General features: G+C 43.4%; 1 protein-coding gene and 1 long non-coding RNA gene across 6 annotated transcripts; both read left to right on the plus strand.

Moving 5' to 3' along the window:
• Positions 1-1,050: 1,050 nt before the first annotated feature.
• On the plus strand, positions 1,051-1,425 carry LOC103713151 (auxin-induced protein 15A-like). The gene has a single exon (XM_008799975.1). The coding sequence runs from the start codon at positions 1,051-1,053 to the stop codon at positions 1,423-1,425; it is 375 nt and encodes a 124-aa protein (XP_008798197.1).
• Positions 1,426-1,927: 502 nt separating this feature from the next.
• LOC108511512 lies at positions 1,928-8,467 on the plus strand. 5 transcript variants are annotated; one of them, XR_005513228.1, is made up of 4 exons: positions 1,930-2,430; positions 5,058-5,692; positions 5,909-6,548; positions 7,144-7,857. It is a non-coding gene; the product is annotated as an uncharacterized LOC108511512 (long non-coding RNA). The 5 variants fall into 5 exon arrangements; XR_005513229.1 differs by adding an exon at positions 8,141-8,467 and having other exon boundaries at positions 1,931-2,430; positions 5,058-6,548; positions 7,144-7,605; XR_005513230.1 differs by adding an exon at positions 8,165-8,467 and having other exon boundaries at positions 1,931-2,430; positions 5,058-6,548; positions 7,144-7,605.
• Positions 8,468-10,760: the final 2,293 nt, after the last annotated feature.

Consider the following 10,760-nt stretch of genomic DNA (forward strand, 5'->3'; position numbering starts at 1 on the left):
TTTTTGAGTTTGACGTGAAATTAATCAACTACAAAATGCATATTCTTACTCATCTACAAAAGTGAAAAAGAAAAAAGACTCATGAATTTTAACTTAATCAACTCCATCTCCATTAAAAGACTAGTTCACCGACTTGTCTACCTCGTTTTATCTTCCCTCATTGAAAGGCAAAAATTGATGCAACATGCCAGACGACACTAAATTCGACACTCATCAAACAATTTTTATGGCCAATGTCAATGAGAGGTCGAAGGTGGCGCCGCTACAATGCATGGATATTTGAAACAACATGACGCACGTCTCTCAATGCAAAACGATGTCGCCATTTGCGTGGCCGAGGTATGCTTTGTACCTAACGCGGCTCCCATGGTTCCTAGGCACAAGGAGATTTTGTTCATGGGAGGACCACAGGAACCTCTGGCATCCCCATTGAGATTTCCAACCAAGAGAATAACATGCATAAAAAATATATAAATCTCCACCACGCGTTCTGTACGTAGGAGACGAGCAGTCCCCAACGTAGGATGATGATTCACTTTGTTGAATCATAGTAATCATAACCAGTTGGGCCAACGAAGATTAGAATAAAACACAAAATCCGACAGAGATCGTCGGACAAATTTAACTAGAAACCGCCAAATTAGTAGACCTCCACGAAGCTGTTCCAAGACAGAAATAGATAGACGTGGCTCTGTCCAACCGACCCAGCAATGCTTGTGCCGTTAAATACGAGAGCTTGAGGCCATGAGAAAGTCCTCCCCTTCTTTCTCTCTCGCTCTCCTCCCTCCCAATCCATAGGCCGAAACCGTGGCAGAGAAAGGAGATCCCTTAGACCGTTTCCCTGCGACCAAATCCAAACCTCCTCCAATTCCCACCATCAAGAAGCTCTCTGAAAACAAGGAAAAAAACGAAAAAGCTTGATGGTTTTGTGCACGTTTTTGTTGTTGCTGCCGGGTAAAAATTCTGTTCGGGTAATTCTGTTGTGGTTGCTGATGATATCTCTCTTGTATGTTCTTTGTTGCATCCATTGATTCTGCTGATCGAACAATGATGGGCCACTTCGTTCGGCCTCCGAGGTTGCCAGTCTTATTCTTCTCCTCCTCCAAGGGGAAGAAGGATTTCTCCGGCGAGAATTTGAAAGACTCGTTGCTGGAAGAAGAAGACATGGTGGCGCCGAAGGGGTTCTTGGCGGTGTACGTGGGGGTCGAGATGAGAAGACACGTGATCCCGACGAGCTACCTCTGCTTTCCCGCCTTCCAAACCTTGATGGAGAGGGTGGCCGAGGAGTTCGGATACGAGCAGACGGGTGGGCTCAGGATTCCCTGCGAAGAGGAGGACTTCCAACAGATCCTCAGGGTCTTGCAGAAATCGGATTCGAGGAAGAACAAGAAAAAGAAGGCGAAGAATTCGTTGTTGAAGTCGTAGGAGCTGGAAATTAAAACGCCGGAATCCTTGCGAGCTTTAACATGTAATAACCATCGTATATAGATTATTAGGGGAATTAGAGAATCTCGACGCAGTTTGTGTAGTTTAGACATATAACCATCGTCACTACAATTCTATATTGCGTGCTATCGATCTCATGTAATGAACAAAATCTACAATACTTGATTTTTTTTTCTTCTTTGAGTAATACGATCGTTGATTCGTTATTTTTTTTTTACTGAAACGGGTGATTGATACAATTCTAGTACAGATACATCCAATAAAGTCAGAAAATAACAAATTTCGAAGCCTTCTAAACAGCTCTTCTTCTCCCATCCATAAATTGCTTTCGAAGTAACTAGTCATATATGAAGCCACTCAGTCTGCATCCCCGTCTCTCTGAAAACATGCTTGGTCTGAAAAGCTACACCACTACTCAATATAGCCTGAATGTCCTGAAGCAGACCCATTTTGATTCGTTTCGCTACAGGGCAATGATTGCCGTCTTCTGCCAAACGACATGAGTATGACAACTATACTCTGGCTACCCAAAAGTCCAGCCCAACATGGTCAGTCCTGCTGTTGTTGGACGCCAATGGACCCAAGGAAAGGAACCTGGAAGGCCGTACCCAAGCCCATGACAACCGAGTCTCTTGGCCTCTAATCCCGAGTCATAAAGGCGGGGGCAAATCGAGATGGGGTTTCTACATCCTGCTCCGGAGCGTACCTTTTCTTTGCGGCATTCCATCGAACACCTAGCATGGCCTTTTCCTCCTGATTGAGTCCGAGGAGACGGAGGACGGCGGCGGAGCGAATGCTTTACGGCGGAGATACCGTCACGCAGCTTCTTCCCCAACTACTTCGCCTCGGCCTTCTCATCTTCCCGGACGACAAGTATGTATTATTTCTCGGCGCAGGTGCTCGACCCGGCCCCTCCACTGGAGGGAGGGAGAAAGGGACTGCTACCTCCGATGCGACGGCGGAGACCGAGTATATCTTATGAAGGTGAAGGGATCTCTATTTCATTCCGTCTATTTACGAGTTCCCCTAAATTTCCCTATAACGCTGCACAGATAGGCTAGAATTTTTTTGGTGGATCTAAACCAAGAATGGTTAGCATAGAATATGATGATACTAGTCCAGATTTACAGCCTACCATCAAAATACCGAGTGTTAATTGAAGAAAAGAAAGAAAGAAAGTCTAATTCATGCATCATTCCTGGTACTCATGGCCGTCTTATGCGATGTTTGCTCGAGTCTCAAAGGCACGACTTGTGCATCACAAACTACCTCAGATTCTTCTTTCAAAGAAAAATATTTTATGCAAGTTCTTTTTGTATGACTTCATGCTTACATTATTCATTTAATTCGAAAGCCTTCATAGTAGGATCTAGCAGCACATGAATCTAGACAAACTTTGACCAGATTTACCATCCAATATGCCCCCCCACCCTTTTTTTGGCCCCAGGTGAGGGGTTGTTATCATGTGCATTTGGATGCATGATGATATGTATCGGTGATATTCCACCTTATGCAATCATGATTATTAGATCCTTCCTGTATGCCTGCTTGTTGCTGTAAGTGGTTTGCTCTGTGTTTATTGCTATTTGTGTTAGAAATTACTGTGTGTTTTATGTTTTGAGAACTATATGTATTGAAACTGTCAGCATTTCACTTGTCAAACAACCTCATAAATAATAAATTGTAATGAGAATATATCGCATGAGTTACCAGTTTAGACAAAACCTCTGCTAGATCACTGACTTTGAGTGTTCCGAAGAATAAGCATGGAGGAAAATCAAGTTACTTAATCCTTGATAACATTTCCTTCCTCTCCTGCTACTTATGCAAAACCCTCCATATTATTACACCTTAAACAAGTCGCATGCTCTCTTCGCAAATGTACAAGTTGCAAGTTTTTCTTTTTTTTTTCCCTTCTAAAATGAAGAGAAAAGTAGCTCATACCGATAATCATCTACACAGTGGTTTCTGAGGGTGATGGCACTGGGCCAACTCAGACTCTGAAGAGCAATAGCAAAACCCTTCCTTGTTCTTCACCACCTTCAGTATGCTTTCAAATACAGACACCTTGCATGGGATCCTCAGCACACCTTCCTGTTGGAACCCAAACTCCTCCTCCGCTTCTTTAAGCAGAAGGCCAAAGGCCTGATGACTCAAGTACTCCGTTGGGATCACGAACCTCTTCATCTCCTCTCCAACGCAGACTGCAAAGAAACCTTTTGGGATGTCACTAGAGGGTGATGAAGTGTCGGAGAAGGAGACAGTTCTCTTGAGAAAATTGATGCTCTTTTTGCTGCTCCTCTTTGGTGTGACTGCAAGCTTCTTCCACTTCTTTAGCACCTGTTGGAGCCTTACTATCTCTGTGATCTTGTTGCTGGGCTTTCTGGAATCCATAAAAGTTTGTGCGGTGATTTAGAAATCTTGAAGGAGGGAACCCCACCTCGAGTTTCCTCTTCTTCAAGGGTGGTGGCATGAGATGGGATGGGTTGCTGCTTTGAAGTTGAGAATTTATAGAAGTTGGGATATTGTATTATAATTTATCAATGTTAAGTATGATAAGTATTTGCTGTAATAATTTTAAAGAAAGTTATCATTCATTTAAAATTGTAGATTGATAGGACCGAGATTTTAAGAAGTTTGACTCTCTTGGTTTCTGTAATTTTATGGGGGAGTTAGTGTGTGCTTCCTATGCAAAATAAAAGATTTAGATGAACCATCTCCATCATCCAATTGGCAAAATCAGAGCCACTTGTTGCATTCTGTTTCCTTATACGGTACTTTAATCTATTCCCCTTTTTAATAGTTGAGCCAATGATTCATACATTTAAAAAACTCAACAACTAATGATCAGAATATACTATAGCCAAATCTTGTAGGTGAGAATTTAGTGAAATCAGACTAAGATAGAATTTTCCGCATATTATCAGATAGTAATCGCTACATATGTATTGTTACATTTTTTTTAAATAATGTTTTATATGTATGATATCATAATGTTGTTTTCTTGATCTAAATAAAATCAATGATGCGCCAGTTTCCATTCAGTCTTTCAAGTCACAGCTTACAGTGCATAGATTTGAAGACCTCAGCTTGCCTTGGTATCTGAACTATAATATTTTGCATTTTGTTTAGTTATCTTTTTTACGTGTCTATTATAACCCTTTTTTAAAGCAATCTGTGTACTTGTAGAACGTGGCTGATGGTAAGAAAGTTTAGTTGCATTTGAAATACTTATTTACTATTATTTATAACTATCAAATAAAATATGCAGCCGATTCATAAGTGTAGTGGAATGTCCAATAATAATTGCTATGGTTTTAAATTTTAGGCATTGGAATTAGCTTGCTCACCTTTTTTTATAATTTACGTAGCTTTTCCTCTACAATGATATCCAGCTTTGCAAAATCAAATTAATTATCTGTTTTCGTGTGTGGAGTCTCACTCTTCCCTTCACAAATCACGGTTTAAATAAGACACATGGAAGTTCTACTGTTAATCAGTATGAATGACTTAATTAGGTTCAATGTATGATTGAGTTTTGGTGATTATGATTGCTATGCTGAAGGAATTTATGGTTAACCTTTTCCCCCTCTTTTCTTTTTTGGTAACAGAAAGGCGTCCAGCCTGAAGATCTAACATACCCAACAATATCGGCTCTTGTGAGATGATGTAAAGCTGAAGGAAAATTCTGCACTTGAAGACAAGTTCTTGGAGATTGACAGCCATATTCGAGATTGACAAGTTCCTTGACTACAACATCTTTTTGAATTAGAAAATGTTTCCAATCTTTTGTTGACAGATTAAATTATTTCCCTACAATAAATCCGCAAGCTTCATCACTGGAGTGGCTGGTGAAAGAAAAGTATCCAGATAAGAGATGAAAGCTGTTAGTTATATCTGCACTAATGCTGCCTTTTTTGTAACCCCATACTATAGAGTTCATCCAATTCGCAGCTATCTTTGTCAATATAAACTGCATCCATTATCTGTAAGACCCGCCGCTTCACAAGTCAAATTGATTTAGACAACTATTTTGACCGTTGATCAGTGGAATGTACCCTCAAATTTCCATCTGATTGGACAATAAACGTATCATTTTTTTATTACAGTATATCATTATTGTTTCATGATTATTGTTATTATAATACATTTTATGCTTATCCACTATTACATGCTTTATTTGTCTAATGGTTCATTTGGAAGATGGATTGCGGTGGAGCGAAGCATAACTGCTACTTAAGTAAAGGTTAGTTGCTAATTTTGCTAAAATGCTAGTATATTAGAGCATTCTTTCCTCAATCTTTCTCAGCTGTTCATACTTTTTAAAGTCCTGGTGTATCAGTCATTTTGAAAAGTCCATGGACACCATCTTGTGTCTAGGTCTTGACATGAGATTTCTATCATTTGGACAAAGTGGAAATAAGTTCATTGATACCAAGGTTAAATTTTGAACAAAATGCAGGGCACTGTATGATTTGGCATATGGGGTCTTAGTGGTCAGATTGAGAGTACGAATATCAAGATAATATGATACTTTATGTTAAACGAGGAATGGATAGTATAATATTCTCCAAGTGGGAAGATCTTAGCAATGCATGTGAAGTTTTCAGGAAGGTAGTCAAGTTAGTGGGGTTTTGTAGGGTTGATAAAATTTATTTAGGGCTTTGTCTTGGCATGAGGTACAGCGCAGGACACCAACTACTCTCATCTTGTGGCTTTGGTAAGAGTATTTATTTATATCTCATGGTTTTGCAGCAACAACTAACACTCCAATGGAAACAAGGGCCCTTTTGTTTTCTTCCTTGGTGCTTTTAAAATTTGAAATTAAAATTTTATTCGGGTACCAGTCCAAGCTGAGCCATCCCTCTTTTCTTAAGCATTTTGATTCCTTTTATTTCTTTATTCTTTGCTGTAACTTTTCATGTATTTCACTTTTGTTGGAACTATTCTAACAACGTGTTTATTTCTGCCATGGCAGTTATTCCAGTTGCACCTCAATCTGCAGTGGCTTAATTGATAGAGTATGACAGTGGGATAAGATACGTTAGTTTTTTGTCTTCTCCAAAGCCATGCGCATGCCCTCATCACATCTTGCTGATAAAGTAAGAAGCCCAGCATTCTTGCTTATGTATGTTAGCATGTGAATCAAAGTATGTTGTATCGTACCGAACCGGACGGTACCAGACGTACCATATCAGTTTGGTACCGGTTCTAGCACAGATGGTGTTCCGTATACTGTACCATACCGATACTATAATAGTGTGGCACCGATACGGATCCGATACCGGTACGGCGAACCTTGATGGAAATGCATTAGGCCAAATCCTTCTCCAAATGTCAATATCTAGCTTCTAGTTCTTTCTGCGCTATAAACTAGTCATTGTGGTCATCGTCATGGTATAATTGATGCATTGTCACAGTGGTGTCTGCTTTATACCATTGTCTGTTTCATTATCATAAAATGCACAGCATCATCACTACTGTCATCATTGTTCCATGTTAATCTGCAGTCATTGATTGATTTTTTTCTCATCTTACTAATATCAAGTGGTATCCTCTGAATCACAATTCGAACCAAAACTCTTATATCTCTTACTTGTCCACTTTTGAACTGCCCATTCAGCAAGCATCTTGAAGGTTTATTGATGCATCATTCGATAATTTGCAAAGTTGCTTACTATTTCCCCCTTGTTGCAGCAATCATTTGCAATGTCACCATCAGCCACCAATCACCAGCTCAGTTCAAGCAGCTTCTATTCAATCATATTTCCAATCATAAGCCCCCACCAACCCACCACCCCTTTCTGCTCATAGAATCCAGATTTGATGGCGAGAAAAACGTCCGGTGAAAGAAGCAGAGAGCATCGATTCACATGCAAAAGCCCCACAACATCTCCATCTTTTCAGAGCTCTGAGCTCGAGCCCTTCAATGCCAAAAGCGAGCCTCTCTCTTCCATTATTGTGCACTGTTTGATTCACCGAACCCATTCACCGGTAGCGAGATTGGTTATGGAGGGCAGCAGAAGCAGCGTGACTCGATTCAGCGATCACGCGCTCCTATGCATGAATGAAAGGTCGTGTACAATTTAAAAGGAGCAGGATAATGGTATGGCAGGCAGCATATGAGAGGACTTCGTGTCTGAGCTGAGAGAATGGCAGGTGAGCAGATATGACTGCTCGATCTTATTTCCTCGTTGCCAATGATTAGCTTGATGGTCTTTAATCATTTCGAGAGTTGCGTCCTTGATCAATCATGATTCATGGGCCCCTGACCAGAAATTTGTTGCTTTCTAGCCCCATGATATATGATTGGCATGTCGTTGGGGAGCTATGAATGCATTAAACTGAGTATGATATGATGGAATAATCCAGCTATTCATAAGTAGCTTCTGTTGGAAAGAGCCCACAAAAGCTTTCTGTAGTACTGTTCTATGTGGAGAATGGAATATAGGTTGGACTAATCTATATTTGATGATCCAGAAACTATAACTATATGATATTTTGCGTATCGATCGATCGAGTAGTTCTACCATGAATTGGTTGGATTATCTTATGTCGGGTGATCCATCCATTAAAATTCTTGCTGGTGTCATCAGTGAACCAGGATGGATCATGGATGGCTTCGGGTCGAATAGCTTTCCTAGGTCCTAGCGCAGAGGGGTTCAGGATTGATCTTTTTTTTTTCATGATGTAGACCGTTGGATCATGTTCCATGCAGATCTCAAAGCAATCCGAACTCTTTCTTTCACCACCGGCTTGGATCTCGAAGGTGGATCGGTGCGAAGGGAGGTGGATCCGATGCAACCCCTGGGACATCACTGGGCCTTTTATAATGGCTTTTGATCTGGTCCTAATAGTTGTGGACCTGGCCCTCTTTGTAGAATGCTGTACTTATGGTTTTGGGCCTGTTTTTTTATTATTAACAAGGAATACAATGTGTAGGTGACCTGAGTTTTTTCTTTCTTTGTTTTTTTTTCAAGGATTTTTCGTTACATTACGTCACACAGGATGTTTAAGCCAACGGTTCTTCAATTTAGGAGGTGTGGATCAAAATTTTGACGCCTGTTTTAAAATAGGTTGAATGGAGCTGCAACCTGACTTAGTGAAACTTTATTTTGGTCGGGTTGGATCAATTCAGGTCACGACCATGGACCTAAGGTTCTTAAATGCGTTTAGTTATTTTTTCTTAATGCCCGTTTTTTAGTTCACCCTGGAATGTGCTAGTTTGTGGTTAGATGGGCTACATGGTGGTAGGTCATACTTATATACAGGGCAGAGTAGCCTACGGAGCACTTGAGTGGTGGACATAATTCGAAGATACAAGTTAAGTTCTCAAGTATATCTCGAGATTACAAGCTTTAGAGAGGCAAAATAGAACTTTTTTTTTCTTTCCAAAAAGAGAGTGGAGCAGAGTATTGCAATGTGTAAAGTGCGATAATGAAACTTCTGCATCGTTTCTGCCCATAGACGTCGATCAATAAATTAAACAACATTATGTGTTTTTCGTTCTTTTCTTTTTGTTTCGTTAGTCTTAGTCTCCCTACAATAATTTAGTACTAGATCGAGGTGGAGTTCTTGGGTGGCAATAGGTATTTGGTCACATTTATTGACGATGCATCAAGGAAGGTGTGGGTGTATTTGTTGAAGACAAAAGATCGGGTATTTCAGTTATGTCAATAGTTTCTGTTGCTGGTGGTCCAAACCGTGAACGATTGGTACTGCGGTGTGAACGGGGTTCCGTCTGAGTTGTCTTGGTTGGCGTTGGCTGCGCTCCACCTTCCGCCAAGAAACCTGCAAACAAGCCTTGCACCACCACCAGGGTGGTGATGGCCCTCCGACGGTCAAGTCAGAGGAGATTGGAGGAGGAGGAGAGGTGATAATCGCAAGTAAGAGAGTGCTCTGGGAGATATTGCTCACCTCCCCCCTTTCTCCCCCCAGCCGCATATATACCTGGCTGGGGGGTCTCTCAGGGGGGTTCGTTATCGTGGGGCACGATGGTGTGGCCACTGACATGGCCGTTACAGGGCGTCGTGGAGCAGCACCGGGTACGGCCACGTCAGGGCATAGTGGGGCTCCGCTTTGTACGGCTGATGCAGGAGATCGTGGAGCAGCATCGGATACGGCCGTTGCAGGGAGTAGTGGAGCAGGAGGCCGCGGCGTGCCTCTGGGGAATAGCCTGTCGTTATCAAGAGATCTCCGACTCGGGGTCGGAGCGCTGGATCAAGGGGCAGCTGACTCGGGGTCGGGCTGCGGAGCCGAGGATATCCGACTCGGGGTCGGATTGCTGGATCAAAGGGCAGCCGACTCGGGGTCGGGCTGCGGAGCCGAGGATATCCGACTCGGGGTCGGATTGCTGGATCAAAGGGCAGCCGACTCGGGGTCGGGCTGCGGAGCCGAGGATGTCTGACTTGGGGTCGGAGCGCTGGATCAAAGGGCAGCCGTAGTCTTCCTGGGCGCGCGTGCCGGTCACGTGGGGCATGGCGGCTTATTTCCCCCGTAACAGTAGCCCCCCACTTCCGAGCCTGGAACCAGAAGGGGAACAGGTGAAGGGAGTGATGTTTCGGGATTGCCGCCGTTCCTCGGAGAGGCGCGCGCGCTTCGAGCTCCCCGCCCTTTTTATGGCGTATGGCGGTTATTGCTGACCCGGCAGTCTGAGGATTTCGGCGGACATCCTTCCTTAATGGTGTCGATTCGCCTTTGGGGCGCGAGCGACCCTTCGGCAGCCAGGCGTCCTCTGGCGTCATTGAGGCGTCACTTGCCTTTCCGCCTATTTAATCGGGGGCCTTTCCCCGTCCGTCTTCTTCTTTACAGATATTTTCAAGTTTCCCCTTTGCGCTGCTGTTGCTGCCGTCGGACTGTTCGCTCGTTTCTCCTTTGGCGCTCTCGGAGCCGCTCTTACCTCTTTTCCGGTGAGTTTTCCCCATTCTTCAGCTTAGGGCTCTCCATACTTTCCCCTCTTATACTAGTGTACTCCAGTCGCTCCGGTCTTTCCCCCCTTCCTGTCCCCGTCCTGACCGTAGGTTTATTGGCCATTAGGAATGGGCGAAGTGAGGGCAGACCAAATTAAGTCGGAGCTGGTCGCCACAGACTTAGACAGACTCGTGGCTCGGTACCACCTTCCCGAGGCCTGCAACGCCACGCTCCCGGGGCCTGAGGAGAGGATGTCCCATCCTCCTCCAGGGAAGATCGCCATCAATGAGGGCATTCTCCAGGCCGGGTTCCGCTTTCCCCCTTCGGACTTGGTCATGCAGGTGCTACGGGGTTTAAGAGTGGCACCGACGCAACTGGTGCCGAACTCGTGGCGGGCCCTGACG

The sequence above is a fragment of the Phoenix dactylifera genome, chromosome 9 (genome assembly GCF_009389715.1).
Source record: "Phoenix dactylifera cultivar Barhee BC4 chromosome 9, palm_55x_up_171113_PBpolish2nd_filt_p, whole genome shotgun sequence".
Classification (NCBI taxonomy): Eukaryota; Viridiplantae; Streptophyta; class Magnoliopsida; order Arecales; family Arecaceae; genus Phoenix; species Phoenix dactylifera.

What these genes read in the sequence shown, in the direction of transcription:
- LOC103713151 (XM_008799975.1), top strand. Translation starts at nt 1,051, where the DNA reads ATGGGCCACTTCGTTCGGCCTCCGAGGTTGCCAGTCTTATTCTTCTCC.